Below are 20377 nucleotides of genomic sequence, written 5' to 3' on the forward strand. Positions count from 1 at the left end.
ATCATACAAAAAAAATGTTAATTGGAGGTTTATCGTTACGAAAAACGATAACCAGATATTGAGAAAATGGGGGTAAAAGTTAATAAGATTTATGGTAAAAGTTAGTTTGGAAATTTATAGGAATAATACCAAATATTTGTACACAATGCTTATATCAATCCTTCAGGAGACTCAAAAATCTTGCCTTTTTAACGAGTTTTCTTTCTGTAACATATATAAAATGTATACGATTCCAAGGAATTAAGAGAAATAATAAGAACACCTTTATTTTTAAAAAGACATAAAAATATGCCCTTTTTTAGATGTTCCAAATTTGTATAAGACTTAGTAGAGTTTGTTACTTTCTTTTGCCAACTAACATCAAAAGTTTTACCCTCCATTGTAACTATTCCATCTGACATTCCTCTACATTGGCAAAACATACACAAACAAAAACTGTTTCCAGACAACAACAACGTCAAGAGTTTGCTGGTTCCTGTACATCAATTCTTTCCTCAGTTCTTCGTGGTTGGTGAAGTGTTAAACAACGCAAAATACGCAGACGTCTAAACGAGAATCATACGAAATAATACACACGGTGGTAAAACAACATCAACAACAACAAATAAAAATTAAACCCAAGTTTTTTATAAAAAAAAGAAGAAATTGAAATAATATTAAGTGGAAAAAAGAAGTAGTGCGTTTTATTCGCTTTATCGGTCGTTTAATGTGTTTTATAATCCAAACAGAAAAACTAACCAGGAAATAAAGCAGAAAATTAAAAATCAATAATTTAACAGAAACAAAATTAAGTGATTTTATTTTGTTATTTGCTAAATAAATACAAACAACAAAATTAACAACCTTCCCTTTAAAATAACACTTTGTTGTGAACGATTTTAAAAAAAGTTAGTTCCTGGGCTCAAAATCGGAAAATAGAAATAAGCAAAAAAAGCAGCAAAAAGGAACTTCTAACCTTTAATATTAACATATTTTTATAAATAAATAAATCTGTTTTATTAATTCCAGTTACCTATAAAGTGTTTTTTTAATAGGGGTTTAAATACATAACCTTGATTTTTAACTGAGTGTCTAAAAAATAAAATAAATTTTTAATAAAAAAAAGTATAAAATTTCAAAAAGTTTAAAAAAATTAATAAACTTTAAAAAAATAAGCCTTTAATTTCTCTTTCATTATAATGTTTAATAATTTCCATCCAATTGTTTGGATTATCAAGCCAGTTCAATGTCAAGATGTAAGTTCATGGAAAATAAATCGTATAAAATGTTAATTATTATTAATTATAATTATGTATGTTGCTATATGTATGACCTCTTAATGACATTTCGTGTTGTGTTCATGCATTTTGTTCTGTTCTGCTCTGTTTTGTTTTGCTTTGCTGTCATGTCAGTCAGTCTCTTTATGATTTGCCTGTGCCACCTTTATTGATTTGTTTACTCTAACCTGTGTCAGAGAGTAAGAGAGATATTGGTAGTTTGTGATTGTTTCACTCTGCACTGCAATTGTCAGTTTAGTTTATGTCATTTAAGATTTGTTGTGTTTTATTTTATTATTTAATACCCATATTTATGATAAGTAAGTATGTTTACATTGTTTAAATGTTATATTATATTGTTGGTATTTTTAATTGCAGTTCTTGCTAAAAAAAATGTAACGGCTTCAGTCTGAGAACAATATACAAAACCTATAACAAAATATGTACTACCTATTTTGTTATATTAAAAATGTTTATGTCTACACTAAGAACATGTGGTAATCAAATAAAAGTTACCACGTTTTTATAATGTAAATATGTATGTATAAGGTAAAATAAGATTCCAAGGGAGCGAGGGGACGTTAATGTTATTTTGACCTACAATCAAATTGTGGTATTATTGTTCATGAATTTTTTAAACAATTTTAATTTTTTTTTTCCAAAGTTGTTTTTTTAATTTTTTGGAACATTTTTTTTCCAAGTGTTATTTTAAATTTTTTTTTCAATTTTTTAAATTTAATTTTTTTTTTTGTTTTTTAATTTTTTTTTGTTTTGTGAAAAAAAAATTTCGGGTTAAAAAATGTTTTTTCCGATTTTGACCCATTGTAGGTCCAACTTACTATGGTCTTATATACGTCGCTGCAAAAGTCTTTGAAATATCTATCATTAGATATCTATATTGTCTATATTAATGACTTAGTAATCCAGATATAGGTCAAAAATCGAGGTTGTCCTGGGTTTTTCCTCATATCTCAGCCATTTGTGGACCGATTTTGCTGATTTTAAAGGAAACTTCTGGAAAGCATGTCTGATAGAATTATTGAAGATTTGGATCCCGAAGATATTTGGTGTCTTCAGAAAATTGATTTCAACAAACAGACGGACATGGCTTAGTCGACTCCGCCATCTATAAGCATCCAGAATATATATACTTTATATGGTCGGACAATTATATTGTGGAAATTACAAACGGAATGACAAACTTATAAGGTGAAGGGTATAATTAAATAATGGTTATGGTTAATACCTGAATTTTATGTTAGTTTTTAATTGTATAACATTATTTTGCTATTGAAAGTATAAATAAGTTCTCAATATATTGTTACGAAATTGTACTTGAATTCAAATATAACGATTTTAACGGCTGATTTAAAAGTAGCATAATGCTTTCAAATAACAGTGCTGTAAAACTGTAACATATCTGTGGGCATTATTAAATAAAAGCTTTCAGTTGATTTGATCGTAAGTTGGCAATGCTGTATTCGATTTCGAATATTCAGTTAAAGAACATTGTAGAAAGTACACCACAGATGGCGTATGTATTAGAAACCTCTAGACAGTTAAAGAGAAATCTAGAGTGCAGATGGCGGTGTTATAAATAGTAGCAGAGGTTGCAGTCGTTAGTAGTTTATCAGAGACGCTTTTCGAATAAACATCATCTGAGTGCCTTAAAGTGTGTTGTGTTTTTCAAGTAAATTCGTGTACATTATAAATTGTGTCTGTATTTCTGAGAATTTATAAACGTGTATAAAAAAACATTGAGTGGCTATTTAATTCTGTTGTTGTTGTACATTTTAAAGAAATAAAGAGTTGTTACAATTTTCAAACTACTAAACGGCTTTTATTTGCAATCAAAAGTATCCGGTTTATTTAAAAAGGTTAAAACGTAACAATATTTATAAATAACTATTTTCTTTGTATGACTGGTGATTCACCCTCTGTTCCGATCCCTCCAAGTTTTGGTTAAACATCATGCAGTGTTAAGAAATTGAATCGTGTAAAGTTTGAAAACTTTCACAATTATTGTACTCCTGATATTCGAAAATAACTATTTACTTTGTATGATGACCACCAATGCAATTCCGAAAATTTTCAGCCACACTATGTAAAATGATAAGAGAGCTATCGGACAAAGTATGAAGAATCTCGCAATTATAGTTCCCAAAATATTCAGAAATAACTACACTATGCAACAAATGAAGACTTTTGGAAAAACACAAGATCATGACAGTATAGGTTCGACTCTACTACCAAAGGGTAGTAAAACCCTATACTCAGTTTGTCCATTTTGGTGACCGATTTTTTTTTATGGGCCCCCAAAGTTTCTGAAAATCAGTGGGGCCTCTAAAAAAGGTGTCATCAGTTTTTCGTTAACAGCTAATTCAGACTTTGTGATACGGCTTAACTTTATATGGCAATAATATAACTAATAGTCCGCCATATAAATTTTGTTAAAATTTGTTTCCAAAAAATAGCTTTATCGTGCACTTTTGTTGAAAAAATATAGGAAGAAAATTTTTTTTTTTACTTTTTTTAGAATAACTTCCAGGGACTCCTAATTTTTCAATAACAATATTTTGCAAAGTTGTAGCTACGGTAAATCTGAATAACTCTTGTGAACATATCAATGTAATCCGAACATATCTAGGCATTCTAAATAGCTGTCAAAAATGACTTTGTAGCATAAAAATTTTAGTTTTTTACTATTTTTTTACTCTAAAACAAAAATTGTTTGTTAAAAATGTATGTTCGAGTGTATACTTCTCTATTGTGCTGGAATAACGAAGAATGGGCAAATCATTATCGATATGATCCGGGCGCATCACTGTATCCAATGTTGATCACGCAAGACCGGCTTGATGCAAGATATGAAAAAACATCAAAATTTTTGAAAGTGGGCAAGGTTTGTGGAGCTTCTGAAGAGTAAATATAAGCTTTTTATAAAAGTTTTTGATATCGGTGGAAACCTTATGACTTGGAGATTGACATTTTAGTGAAATGAATAAATTTTGTGTTTTTTCGGACGTATTTTACCTTAAAAACTAACTATATTATAAAATGTTGATTTTCCATCAAGAAAAATAAAAACTTTGAATTAATGTAAAATTTGAACAGTTACAGACATCACAATAAAATTTGGAAGTAATATAGATCTAAATGTTCTTAAGTCAATGGCATCACTAATGTTGCCATTCTTTGTTTTCAAACATCGAAATTCCTAAAACGGGGAAAATGTGTTCCAAAAACTGATCTTTTTAAGAAAATAGCCCACTTTGACGTTATTTACAGTATGATAGTAAAAACGTTTTGTATGTATATAAACAATATATAGGGCTATACAAATATGACGAGCTTTTGAGGATCGGTGCTTTGCGTTTTTAGAATTTTTTACTCAAACCTAAAATTTTGTTTCAAAATTGGCCAAGTTTGGATAGGGCTGGGGGGTACAATGTCCGTTTAAATTAGTCAAATTCTACTTTATACGGGTTTGCATTAAGTTCTCTTTCCAGATCATAAAAAATGTATATAGCAACGAAGAAAATTAGTTTTTTATAAAAGAAAAAATATGGGGACTTTTTTTGGAAAAAACTTAAAAAACAAACGCATACAAAGTTGAAATGTATATAAAAAGAAGCTTCAACTTTGGATGCGTGTAACTTGTTATAGGGACGAAATAATTGTTATCAGGTTTATTTTATTTTCTTTAGAATTTTATCGCAAATATACGTCGTATATAAAAAACAAATTTCGACCTTTCGTAGGCCCATCATGTGTAAAATACAAAAGAAAGATCGAGCAAAATTAAAAAAAAAATTAAACTTAAATATCTCTTGAACTAAAAGAGATACCTACAGATAAAAGCATATTTTTGTAGACCTTCTCAAGGACTATCTATATTTTAAATTTCAGCTTATTCGGATCATAAATGGCTTTTTGGCGATTTTTTTTTAAATGTGTGACATTGAGGGTCCACTCACTGATCCCCATTCCGAACACCTCAGCCGAGTAAATAATACAGCACAACATAGAAGTGTGGACTTGATCATACTATTTTGACAAAAAATCTTTGTTTTAGCGTAATAAAATAGTAAAAACGTTAATTTTTAGGTACAAAGTGATTTTTATGTGCTATTTAGAGTGACTAGACACGTTCAGAATGCATTGATTTGTTCTCAAGAGTTGTTCAACTTTACCGTAGCTACAACTTTGCTAAATATTGTTAGTGAAAAATTAGGAGACCCTGGAAGTTATTCTAAAAAAAGTAAAAAAAAAAATGTTTCTTCCTATATTTTTTCAACAAAAGTGCACGAAAAAGCTATTTTTTGAAAACAAATTGTAACAAACTTTATTTGGCGGAATCTTAGCTATATTATTGCCATATAAAGTTAAGCTGTATCACAAAGTCTGAATTAGCTGTTAACCAAAAACTGATGACACCTTTTTTAGAGGCCCCACTGATTTTCAGAAACTTTGGGAGCCCATAAAAAAAAATCGGTCACCAAAATGGACAAACTGAGTATAGGGTTTTACTACCCTTTGGTAGTAGAGTCGAACCTATATAGTCATGATCGTGTGTTTTTTTCACTGTTGCACTGTGCTATTTACTTTGTAGTTGTAGCGGTGTACTGTCACCACTCCTGTGGAATTTTGTTATGAATACCCTGTTGGTCAGGATGGACAACAGAAGGATCAAGACAGTCGCATATGCTGACGATGTTGCAGTATTTATATCTGGTAAATTTCTGGATACAATATCTAGTTGTATGGAATCGGTATTAAGTACACTGAGTGAGTGGAGCATTTCGAGTGGACTTAGTGTGAATCCACAAAAAACGGAATTGGTTCTCTTCACTTGGAGGTACAAGATCGATGACTTCAGACCACCTAGACTGAATGGAATCAGTCTTGAGATCAGGGATAATGCAAAGTACATTTTCATCATAAAAAGATTATCCTGGAATTTGAATATTCAAAACAGGATTAATAAGGCTTATGTGGCCATCTACTCTTGTAAAAGGGCAATTGGTATTAACTGGGGTATTATGCCGAAGGTATCAATTGGATCTTCAAAACAATTGTGGCACGCCTTGGATAACGCTACTCACCGGAAGGCCGTTAAACGAGTTCTTGGGACTATTGCGATACTAATTACAGGCGATATACTTTTACTATTCTAAACTGGCTCTCAACTCTGCTGTGAGACTGAATGATGGATGTTCGTGGACTGGTAAAGAACATGGACACTCTAAGATACTGAACTAAGTACTATGGGCACTTACATAGTTTCCATATTATAATCCCGAATAGGAATTTATGGCAGCGCGGACTCTTCCCCCTGACGATGTCAAAAGGGTATATACTGATGGTTCAAAAAGGGGCAGTAGGGTTGGTGGTGGTTTCTTTATTGATAACTATGGGATTAAATCCTATTTCAGGCTACCTAACTTCTGTACGGCTCTTCAGGCGGAAGTTACGGCCATTAAACGTGCATCCAACTGGCTGAGGTTTTAGCGACTATCCGGTGATATACATATGCATATTTACTGATAGCAAGGCTGACGTTAACGGAATAGCGGTTGTCTTCACGACATCTAGGTTAACCGATGAATACCGGGTATCTATTAACGAGATATTCTATGATAACGCTTATATGGGTCCCTGGTCACGATGGAAATCAGGGTTATTGTATATCAGACGAACTGGTCAAAAGTGGTGCGATGATGGATGTTGAGGAGATCGACCTCTTATCTGGTATTTTCCTTGTACACTCCGTACAGTAATAATAAATTGATACATACAAAGTTTAAATACTTTTACGTTTATACTTCTTTAGATACTCGAAATTACCAATTTATATTGTATGGGATTTGCCACGCCCACTAATATAATACCACGCATTTTCACCCAAACTATATAGAATAATAAGCAATATTTGAAGAATTTCACAATAATAGTTCTCCAGATATTCGAAAATAACTATTTACTTTGTATGGGTTGTGCCACGCACATATATCCAACCATGCCCATATTCAATTACTTCGGCAATGGTACCGAAGTAATCCCTCGAAGTTTTGCGGCTTTCACAATTATAGTTCACCAGGTATTCCATAATAACAATATACTCTGTATGGACGGTGGTGCCACACCCACTTGTAATTTCAAAGTAGCCTATTGTTCCTTCCTTAGTCTCCTATAAGTCACAGACAAACAAATAAATATGTATAAATAGTTAAATTTGAAGCAAATTTCAGTAGAAATTTTCAATGTTAAGACTTGTAGTTAGTGCTAACTTTAAGTTAAGTTTTTATTGATAAGAATTAAAACATTCTGTGGAAAACAAATCCCATAATTCCAAAAAAAAAATCTCAAATAGTCTGAATTGAAAATTTCGAAGTAAAATGGTTGAAATTTTGAAGGACATGTGAATGACCCTTTTTCCTTTATAATGTTTTAGACCAGCTGAAATCAGGGAATATAGTTTTCGAATAAGTTTCCGTTGAATTGTCACTCACTGTATATATTTTGAATTCAAAAATATAATTACCGTACTTATCATCTATAAACAGTAAGCAGATTGTTATACCCATAGGGTAACATAGAGACGAGACGTAATTGTTAAAAACCCAAGTCTGTTGTCAAAAACCTATCTCAGACAACAACAAAATACATGCTAGTCAATGTATTTTGTTGTTGTATCAAACATATTTATACCCTACACCACCATAGTGGGGAGGGTATTATGCGTTTGTGCAGATGTTTGTAACGCCCAAAAATATTAGTCTAACGCCACCTTAAAGTATACCGATCGACTTAGAATCACTTTCTGAAGATATTTCGATCAAATTTAATACATATTATTTTTTCGGCCCAAGGACCAAGCCTATTGAAACCGGTCCATTATTTCACCTAGCCCCCATACAAATGTCCTTCCGAAATTGGACTTTATCGGTCATAAATGTTTAATTTATAAATATATATCCACAACTTGCGCTCCAAATAAGTTTTATATATACAAAATTCATGTCACCAAATTCTGTTACGATCGGTCCATAATTAGTCATAGCTCCCTTATAGACCCGCTTCCGAAAATAACTTTAACGTTCATAAATCGCTTAAAAATATTGGTATACTCACAAAATTCAACTTAGTAAACATTCATATAGACACAAATCACACGACCTAATTTCATGGTGATCGGTCCATAATTGGTCATAGCTCCCATAAATTATTGAAATTTTAAAAGAAAAATGTTTTTGCTCTTTTACTTAGTGTAGGGTATTATATGGTCGGGCTTGACCGACCATACTTTCTTACTTGTTGTTGTTGTATTTTTGTTTGACAAATCGTAGTGTCTCGTCTCTATGTATAATTCTCTATGGTTATACCCTTCACCATGAGCGGCAAGGGTATATTAAGTTTGTCATTCCGTTTGTAATTTCTACATTTTTCATTTGCCTATATATTCTGGATCGTTATAGACAGTGAAGTCGATATAGCCATGTCCGTCTATCCGTCTGTATGTTGAAATCAACCTTCCGTAGCCCCCAAATAACTTACATACATGTCGGTTGCTATTTAAAATCTACAAAATAGGCCCAAAAATTGTACTTCAAAATAAAAATTTTAAATATTTTTAGGTTAATTAATATTTAGGTTAATATTTAAAGTATAATTTGGTGAAGGGTATATAAGATTCGGCACAGCCGTATATAGCTCTCTCACTTGTTTATATTTCAATCGTCTCCTTATTTAACTGGCATATAAAAAAATAAAATTTTCAATACAACCAAATTAGACCCTCTGATTTGGCATTTTTGCACTCTCAAAGCTCACGGGAAATACTATAGCACTTGATAAGTACCACAACTTGTGCATTATAATAAATTTAGTTTAGTACAAGTATTTTATTTCCGTTTTGACAAACTGCTACACATTTCTTTGTTCTTCTTCATTCATTATACTACGGCTTTTCAAATATTTTGCCAAAAGATATTTAAAAGTCATTAACACGTGTCGAAATACATAGTCACAAGAGTCCTTCAATGTCACTGAATACACATGGCACTTTTGTATGTCCTTTCATCCTATCTACCCCCCACACCCCAGGATAGAACTTGAACTTTTTATAAATATGTATCTAGTTACGAGTATTTAGTTAGTTTGGTACTCGCATAGGATTACAGTAAAAATAATATTCTCGCTATTTCATGAGTAGTATTAGTTATTGTTATAGCAACTTGTGCAGTTTTTCAATTTTTTTTTGCACAAATTAACACACTGTATTAACAATAGTTACAACTAACAACGAAAACAGCAACTACAACTAAAAATAGCAGCGACAAAGGCAACAACAAAAAAAGTCAAACAATGTTGAGAGAGAGGAGAGGAAACCACCGGATACATTTGCAACAACACTTAGTTTTATTTGTTTATAAAACAAAAACTGTAGTGATGATTATGACGTGAATTATTATGAAAAACGACAATATCACCAACCGCCATTGCGTAGTGATGAATTGCAATTGACTTGTAATACATTAAACACATTGAAAATAGCAGGCTACACGACTACAAAGGCAGCTGGCGGCAGTTTTAGTCGTGAGGCAGCTACTGAATTATTTTAAAGACGACTACACAGGGAGGCAGAATCAAAATTTTTTGGAAATAAATCTGGACGGCTGGTCCGATCGGTATAAAATTTTACGTAAGTGTAGCCAAGTAGTATTCGAGTTTAAGTTATTAAAATGGATCCTGCAAATGCTCCAGGGGCGGCGCTATTGGTGCTCAAATTAGGGTAAAAATTGTTAATTTTTACTGTTTTTTGGGAGAAAAGGTGACTTAACACTTTTTTTATTAAAAATAAACTTTCTTTAAGAACATATAACAATTTTATATTTTTCTGTAAGATATCTTTACGGAGAACATTTTGATATAAAAAACATGTCCTGAATTTCAAATATGTCAGCCATATGCCCTTCGGAATGTGACTTATTTTTTATCAAAATTTAAAATTTGGTCCACATATTCCAAAATCCCAAAGATGGGATCAAAAAACGGAAAGCAGCTTTAGAAACCTTGATGTGTTCACTATTTATCTCTAAAGTATTTTCCCAGCCTAGAAGGAAATATGGACACCCTGGGCAAAATTGTAAAAAAAAAATTTGGCATTTTCGTTCTGATTTTTAGGTATTTCAAGATTCCCTTTGACCTTTGACAAGTTTATTTACTTTATTAGTTGGAAGGATAAATTTAAAAATTTATAAATATGTAAATTTTATACATATTACATATTTATTAAGTTACTAAAACTAAAATTTGTATCAAAATTTGAATTTGGAATGCAAATATTAGGCACGAACCTACTCTACACCACCATAGTGGGGAGGGTATAATGCGTTTGTGCAGATGTTTGTAACGTCCAAAAACATTAGTCTAACACCCACCTTAAAGTATACCGATTGACTTAGAATCACTTTCTGAGTCGATTAAACGATGTCCGTCCGTCCGTCCGTCTGTCCATGTAAACCTTGTGCACAAAGTACAGGTCGCAATTTTGAAGATATTTCGATAAAATTTGCTACATATAATTTTTTCGTCCCATGGACCAAGCCTATTGAAACTGGCTGAAATCGGTCCATTATTTCACCTAGTTCCCATACAAATTTTCTATCGAAATTGGACTTTATCGGTCATAAATGTATAATTTATATAGGAATCTACACAAGTTTTGCTCCTAATATGTTTTATATATACGGAATTCATGTCACCAAATTTTATTATGCTCGGTCCATAATTAGTCATAGCTCCCATATAAACCCGCTTTCGAAAATCACTTTAACGTGCATAAATCTCCTAAAAATGTTGGTATACACATAAAATAAATAATAAATAACTTTCATATAGACATAAATCATACTACCTTATATCATGGTGATCAGTCCATAATTGGTCGTAGCTCCCATATAAGACCCACTTCCGAAAATCACCCACAAATATAAAATATTGACATTTTAAAAGAAAAATGTTTTTGCTCACTTTCTTACTTGTTTTTTGTTTAGATACGTTAACTTTTGGTCTTCAAGTCAATATCTCAATTAGATTAAAAAGTATGCCACTTTAAATCTCTGTCTTTCAAAAATATTGCACTTTTTCATAATAAAAATTTTTTACACATTTTCTTAATGTGACTAAATCAGAACCAATGACTTGTTGTTAAATAAAATATTAAGAAAATTTATACAACATTTTTGTTATGAAAAAGTGAAATATTTTTGAACAAAGTGGCCTATTTTTGAATCCAATTCAGATATTGACTTTTTATCTATTAAGGCCGGAGAAGCATATCGTTTTGCTTCTCCCGCCCTTTTCCTCCCACTAAATGCAGAGAATTACGTTAGTTACATGGATATTTGGCTTTAGTGTCGATTCGGCTGGTAGGCCGGGCTTCACGTACGATCTGTTACGCTTTGGGTTATTCTAGTGGATCCATTTTTCATAGCAAATAATCATTCGGTACAAAAATGTATAGCGTTAAAACATAATTTCGGACATGCAATAGATCCCCCGATCTGTCGGCTTCAATTCATATGGTACCCAATTTCCCTGCTTTTGAATGAATCGTATTGTTCGCAAACGTTTTGAAATTACTGTTTGAGTAGCTCCCAATGATTCAGCAAGCTCTTATTGAGTTTTACAACAATCTTCATGGCGTAAAGCCTACAATCTTCATGGAGTAAAGCCTCCAATTCTTGGACCGCAAACTTTTTTGGCTGGTCTGTGCGATCTTTGCCTTCCTTGTAAAAATTATGACTTTTGAACCGCACAAACCATCTTTCGCACATTGAAACCGATGGAACTCATTCACCATAAGCTTTGTGGAGCAATCGGTGTGCTTCAGTGGTACTTTTTTTTAAATTAAAGAAGTAAAGCAGAACTTCCCGCATATGACGATTCGTTGGTATAAAATTTTACATTTTCGAAGTAAAAACAAAAACTTTGCTGTTTATACTATAATGTTCAATAACTAAGTGAGAATAAATAACAGATATGTACCCTTCAAAATGACATATAAGTTATTAAAAACCAAAATCACGTTCAAAAGATAAGCCATCTATTGTAAATCCCTCATTTTTAAGTTATACCTCCAATATAAATACTTATTTTACGTAAAACTCATTATTAATTTGCAGGTTTCAAGTATTAAACGTTTTATTAAATGATTAATAATGAATTTCATTAATATTTCACAAAATAAATAAATACCATTATGTGCGAATGATTAATATTAATTAACGTGTAATTGAATTCCTTCATTACGTCGCTCATACGTCATGTGGCACGTGAATAAAAACCTCAATAAAAGGCAATACACAACTACATAAATTCTCCTTTCCCCCACAGTATTAAAAATATTTTACAAATTAAAATACCTAGTATCATAATAGAAAATTATCAAAGTAGTTTGATATTAAAAGTTTATAATTAAAAGAAAAAAAAATATTAATAATAACAAAACGAAATAGAAAAAAATCCTTATTATTATGAATTTTCGATTAGTTTTGTGTACGTTTGCTGGAATTCTCTCTATCTCATGTCATTTAATTCTTCTATTATTTGTTTCATCAAGGTCGTTTGGAGAACGTGAACGTATTTACCATGCCAAACATTCCATTCCTTTTATTTTACTCAGGCATTCTAACTGACAGTCATTGCTAGGGAGGAGCTGAAGGCAAATAAGTAGTATAAACAAAAATCACTGTGAAAAATATGAAACAAACAAATAGAAATAATTTTATTTATTTCACATAGCGTGACAATCATTATTGTACTTTTCACCATTTAATAAATATTTGTTTTATTTTGTTTGCGAAAAAAAATTATTTACGGATAAAAATATGTAATACAAATAGTCATTACATATGCACGCATATTAAAATTGGAGATATTTCTGAGAGAACATGGACGAAAAAGATCAAATAGCTGTCCCAAACATTCATTCCAAATTGTCGTAAGCGATATTTTCAAATTTTTTTTATTGCAGAAATTTAAATTTTATGGACCGACTGATGTTTTAGAGTTCTCAGAATATCAACATTTTTATTAACTTCAAAAATACAGGGGGTAAGATTTTATCGTAAGTCATTGTTTACATTTCAGTAAACGAATTTTATGGTTAGCGACACACAGTTGTATAAAAAAAAGGAGGGAAGAGAATTAAATCTGTAACGTCTGAATGGTTAACCCATTAACGCCGAATGGGTAGAAAAATACCCAAAAATAGAGCAATTTTAGAAAAAATCTAGAAAATTGTAGGAGAGTGATATCATTTCTGGAATAGATAAAGTAAGGCCCGAACTTAAAATAATTTTTTCGGTAATATTAGGTCATTCCTTGGTGGGGAACTAGTGGGCCAAAGTTGAGCAATTTTACAAAATCACAAAATTCGAAAATAAATAGCTCTAGAAAAAGGGGGGGAGAGGAAGTCCCCCATGCCCTCCATGCGTCTAATAGTCTTAGATGTCCTCTATCAGTAAACAAAATAACCAAGTGATTAGAACCACTTTCCTAAGCTACAAGTACGATTTTGCGGATTGGGTATAAAAATACCCACTTCGGCATATGTGGGTTCTAAAACATATGAAATATGAATTTAATTTTTGAAGTAAAAATTTAGTTTTTCTTTAGAAAATCATAATAAAAACATATAAAGTTATGAGAATACATGACTATATCGTCACCTAAAATGCAAAATAACGTAACATCACTTTTCATTAGTTTATAGGAGAAGCAAAAACCGATATAAAATGAAAACTACTTGAGATATTGAGACAAAATTTTCAAATCTGAATTACAATGATTCTAGAAATATATTTTATAAAAAAAAAATAATTTTTTCAAAGCACACTTTAATATATGTGGCTTACGTTTTTTTGAATTGTTATTTTCTGAAACAAAAAAATGTATCATCAATATAAATTTTTATGAAAAAATAAAAACTTAAATAAAAATATTTTTTTATTTTAAATAAAAGCATTTTATATATACATTTTTAATTTTATTATTTTTTATTTTAATTACTAACAACTACTTTTTTAAACTAAAAAAGGTTCTTCATTAAATTTAAGACTGCAAAAAATATTTAATTACAACAAATTTATTAAAAAAATTACCTAAAATAAGGTAAAAACGATTTATTAATTAATTACTCAAAGCGTATACGTTATTTTGTTTAAGAAAATCATATACTTGATGATACTTTAGTTTCAATTTTGGTTATAACTTGGTTATTTTTAATAGTAAAAGTTTAAAATTTTGTACACATATGTAATATGATGTAGTTAATCGTAATCAGTAATAAAATCAATTTCGAATTTTTTGATGATACGATATAAAATATTTAGATGGTGAAAGGTTGACACAACCTAACTAAAATTTGTTCTACCATGAAATAATGATGCCAAACCTGTTCTTTTATATTGATGATGATTACCACAATTATCTTATGTTGGAAAAAATAGTAGTTATGTGTGTGTAGGGGTTTTTAGACCCCACAGTTCATGGTGGCAGTCTGAAACTAGCAATCTAATCTACTTTCAGATTACCAATAGCCACAGAATTAGTAGACTTGTCTTAGAAGGAAGTAAATTGACTCTTTGGGGACTTTAGCTACATTTTGTCGATTGCAAATGGACAATCTACTCTGCATTCGAACCTGTCATAATAGGTTGAATAACTGCTTTCTCAAGTATACAAAAAAAAAAGTGTCAAATGTCCCAATCAAAAGTTGAATAGTATATATGTATGTATGAATAGTAATAATAAAGTGATGCAGAAATTCCCAATAACCCCATATATTTTTTATATAATGATTCCTAGACTTTCTCTTCATTAACAAAAATATTGTCCTCTATTATGGAGACCAATATTTCCATTATTTTCAACGTCAAGATACAACTTTAGATCTTATAAATACACTCCATCTCAGACTTTTCATTAGTTATTTGATTTTCATCATTTATATTTTCCTCATCTATTTATAATTGTTAGACAACGACTGTTAAAACCTTAAGATGATGAAGAATTTTCGATAAATTTTAGAACTTTGTCAATTTTTACCGACTTAGTATTGAATTTCTTTTACTCTATCAAAAAATGTAACAATATTTTTTATCAAGCCAGACTTATTGATGGTAAATAGTTAACATAACAGTTAGATATGTGGTTTCAACTTTTCACCATCTGTATGAAAGCTAGGCAGGCGCGGATCCAGATCAACCATTTTGGTGGTGGGGGGGTGTGTGGTTAGTTTTTGGAATTTAAAATTTTTTCTAAATTTTTCTCTTTTTTTCCATTTTTATATGAACAATTTTCGGTTTTGGGGGGAGGGGGATTTCCTATTACCCCCCTCTGGATCCGCGCCTGTAGCTAGGTATTGATAAATCTACAATGTAATCATAAAAACATCGAAAAAAATGCGTTAAGGGCTTCCTTTTTCTAAGTAGCTAATTAAAAAAAACATTCATTTTAGAACACATATATGCCGAAGTGGGTATAAAAATACCCATACCCTGCAGGCTCAGGTATGACAGATAAAAAAAATTAAAAAAAAATTTCATCAAATCGGACAACGGATTCTGGGGTCAGGCATTAATGGGTTAAATTGGTTTGAATGAAATTTCACATGCGCAAAGAGAATTGCTGTCGAGTTTAAATTTTTAATATGGACCACATGAGCCCACCAGGGGCGCGGACAGGGGTTCCCAAATCTTTAAAATTTTTTAAAACGATCGTATTTCTTAGATTGTGTTCCGATTTTATAAAATTACATATCTCTGCATCGAGCACTACAAAAATTATCTCTCTCGCATTTGAAAATTATATTTTAAGATTTTTACACCTCTACTCCAATTTTTTGATAACAGCGGGTCCAAATATTTCCAGTTTTTTTCCACTTTTCATTTGTTTGACTAACAACAAATGTACGTGTCAAATAAAATAAGAATTGTTTAAAAATACAGACCACGTTCAAAGTTATATGCATTTGAATTTAAAAAATCGATTTTTCGATAGTTTTTTGGGAAAAGGTACTTTTTTCTTTTTAAGTACTAACTTTACATCAAATATTTCAAATGAAAAAAATTTTAAAATTTTTGAAACCAAAGGGACCAGGTCCATCCAACGCATATTTTTATGTAAAATTTAAATTTAGGGCAAAAATTCTAAAATCACATAGTAGGTATCAAAATACAGTAACCCATTTTAGATGTCAAGCACTGTCACTTGACTGCTTTCTGCACTAAACACGGATTTCTCGACTTTATTTCACCATAATAGGGGGACAGTATTTAATTTTGTTTGCATTAAACGATGCATTTACCTTTACAGTAATCGCCCAGTAACTCAATTTTTAATTTTTGGTTGCTTGACTGGTTTTTGAAATAAACGATTCAATTAACAAAGACATCAATGTGACAAAGTGCTTCATTTGTTAGGATGATTTTGATTGAACTGTGGTCGCCAAACATGCATTATTGTTGAACAATGAAAACGCATTGCTGACTCGCGTTATTTACTAACCCTCTTTTGGTTGGCAACAACATTAATGTATCGCAAATACTTTCATGATCATCGCTAATTAAATCAGCGAAATCTATCCATGAATAACTAACTGTTAATGTGAGTCCAGAATGTGCTATAATATAAATCACTTTCAACCGCAATTATTAGAATAAAAACCACCTCTCTCCTAATTAAATATAATGCTTTAAAACTTATAATAAGAGTTTCTATTGTAATTTATATCGATTTTACGTCACAAACAATTAACCAACTAACTACTAATGTTACTGCTGAATTTATAATGAACACTTGCACATTCTCTGGGCAGTTTGACTGTTCTACAAATGAGAATCATCGATGTCAAAGATATCACATTAACTAACTAACCTCTAATTAACACAAGGCATTACACGCTGTTTGTCTACCTCAAAAGCGCTTCTTCTGCCTTATCTCTATTATCTCTTTTCTGTATTTATTTTCTTTATTTACTGCTCTTTAAGTGGATAAAATGGAAAACTAAAGAAAAAACAAAAATTGCTGATAAATGCAAGTCAACAAGCAATTTAATTAAATGAAACGGTACATACTCAGATTACAATAGAATAAAATGCTTACAAAAACAAAAACAAATTAGAAATTGAGAATTTAGAATCTAAAGAGTAGAGGGCAAAATCTTTTAAAGTAATTAAAAGCTTTGAATACAATTTAAATAGAAAAAGTGTTTCTGTTATAATGTACTCGTATAAGAATTAGGAATAGCTCTATTACGACAAGCGATATATTTTCCAATTATTATACCCTTCACCTTCGTGAGAAGGGTATACATAAGTTTGTCATTCCGTTTGTAATTTCCACAATATAATTTTCCGAATATATATATTCTGGATCCTTATAGATAGCGGAGTCGATTAAGCCATGTCCGTCGGTCTGTCCGTCTGTTGAAATCAATTTTCTGAAGACCCCAGATATCTTCGGGATCCAAATCTTCAATAATTCTGTCATGAAATTTTGTCGAGAATTTTTCTATTTAAAATCGGTCCACAAATGACTGAGATATGAGGAAAAAAACCAGGACAACCTCGATTTTTTACCTATTTTTGACCTATATCTTGATCACTAAGTCATTAATATAGACAATATGGATATCTAACGATAGATATTTCAAAGACCTTTGCAACGACGTATATAAGTTGGACCTACAATGCGTCAAAATCGGAAAAAAATATTTTTTAACCCGAATTTTTTTTCCCCAAAAAAAAACAAGTAAATTTAAAAAAAAAATTCGAAAAAATATTTTTTCCAAAAAATGAAAAAAAAACTTTGGAAAAAAATAAATTTTGTTTTCCTAAAAATATTTAAAATTTGTATTTTGAAGTATAATTTGGTGAAGGGTATATAAGATTCGGCACAGCCGAATATAGCTCTCTTACTTGTTTTTTATACATGAAACTTATTAGAGTTAAAACTGATCATAGTACCAATATTTATAATGGCCATTAAAGTTAATATCGAAAGGTGTTATGACCACTTATGGACCGATCCTTTAAGAATTTGATAGTTTCATTTTTAAGTTTATATGAAACTAAGTTGTGCCAAATTTAATGTCGTTACTAAAGATATTTATTTAATTAAGAGATTTATTCGCTTTAGTGTATTTTTCGAAAGAAATGATCAGGGCTAAACACTTGTTCCGGAAGGACTTTTGTGTGTGTAATCATCAACTGATTTTAACAAATTTGAATAGCCTTCGCTCTTGATAAAACACAAGTATTAATTAAATCGAATTATCTTCAAAATGGCGACCTGTTGACTCAGAAACCAATTCTGTTTTCATTGATGAGTAAAAGGCTAATAATTCTGGGCGTTACAAACATCAGCACAAACTCATAATACTCTTTCTCACAATGAAAGAATAATGTAGTTTAATAAAGTCTATAATACAATATCATTTTAAAATACACACATTTTTTATTTCCAAACATATCGGTCAAGGTCAACAAAGAAATTCTACGCATGTCGGCTTTTTTGTTTTTGTTTAATTATTCCTAACAAAAAAGTTTAGACATAATGATCAATATTTTGCTGTGGCTGTAAAGAGAACATTTTATTTTTCATATTTATTTATTTTTTTTATAATTTCATTATCAATAGCACATACCAGCAATGGAAAATTAAATTTTTGTTTGATATAAAAATATATTCAAATAGTACTCTTTTCTCAATCAGGCTATTTGTTATACACAAAATTGTCTATAGAAAATATATGGAGTGAGATCGAAAAAACCTTAACACACGTTTTTCCTTAAAAGTTTTAACCCATATCAAAACGGACAGAAAACTGCTATTTGCGGATTTGACATCTTTGATTTTAATGAAATTTACCACACATATTACGATTCCAAAGGGTTCCTCAAACCAATGACTTTTTCATCGGAAACCCCACTTTATTGAAAATTGAAATTTTTTTTTAAATTGTCTAAAATTATATACACAATAATTCCCATAACATTGAAACTACTCAAAGTCCAACATAATTTTTGATTCCGTTTTAAAGGCAAAGATGTTGTCCTTAAAATGGTGTGAATAAAATTGTTTACTTCCAAAAGGTTAAAGGTTAAGATCATCGGAACTGCTAGCAATTGACTTGTAGTGCATTAAACACATTGAAAATAGCAGGCTAAACGACTACAAAGGCGGCAGTTTTAGTCGTGTGGCAGCTACTGAATTATTTTAAAGACGACTGCACAGGGGGCAGAATCAAAAATTTTTGGAAATAAATGTGGCATTTCTAAATGGCTGTTCCAATCGGTATAAAATTTGATGTGGGCGTAGCCAAGGAGTATTCGAGTTTAAGTTATTAATTTTTTTTTATTTCCCATACGATTTCAAAGATTTTTATATTTTTAGAAAGCGCTTGGTTTGCGTGTGCTATTTATCTCTTATAATTTCCGAGTTATTTCAATATTAAAATTTTAAAATTCCGCTTTTTTCGAGTCCATTCGCTCCAAAAGTTAGCTCGTACTTTAAATTAGTTAGCTCGTACTTTTGGAGCGAATGGACTCGAATTTTTGTTAGCTAGATAACTAAATTAGGAATAACATACAAAATATTTCAGAGCAATAGCAGTTATGGATCCAAAAATAAACGATTTTCAATTTAAATATTCAAAAAATAGTTGATTTTTGCTGTTCTTTGGGCGAAAAGGTGACTTAACTCAATTTTAAAACAATTTTATATTTTTCTGTAAGGTAGCTTTACGGAGAACATTTTCATAAAAAAAACATGTCTTAAATTTCGAATATGTCGCCCCACGCCCTTCGGAATTTGACCAATTTTTTATAAAAATTTTAACTTTGGGCCACATGTTCTAAAATCCCAAAGCTGGCATAAAAATGGAAAGCAGTTTTAGGAACCTTGATGTGTTCCCTATTTATACCCAAAGTATTTTTCCAGCCCAGAAGGAAATATGGACCCCATGAACAAAATTGTAAAAAAATAAATTTTTTGGGATTTTTGCTAAAATTCGTGTGGTTGTCGTGGTTGTCATTTTCAAGGAATTGCCC

General features: G+C 30.8%; 1 protein-coding gene across 1 annotated transcript in view; it reads left to right on the top strand.

Annotated features, from left to right (window-relative positions):
- Window positions 1-1163: 1163 nt before the first annotated feature.
- The window catches only part of aralar1 (calcium-binding mitochondrial carrier protein aralar1), an 80669-nt gene continuing 61455 nt past the window's right edge, over window positions 1164-20377 (top strand). Inside the window, exon 1 of the mRNA XM_065515209.1 lies at window positions 1164-1235. Within this exon, the coding sequence (XP_065371281.1) occupies window positions 1179-1235 (57 nt within the window). The 5' untranslated portion in view covers window positions 1164-1178. The remainder of the gene's footprint in view (window positions 1236-20377) is intronic.

The sequence above is a fragment of the Calliphora vicina genome, chromosome 1 (genome assembly GCF_958450345.1).
Source record: "Calliphora vicina chromosome 1, idCalVici1.1, whole genome shotgun sequence".
Classification (NCBI taxonomy): domain Eukaryota; kingdom Metazoa; phylum Arthropoda; class Insecta; order Diptera; family Calliphoridae; genus Calliphora; species Calliphora vicina.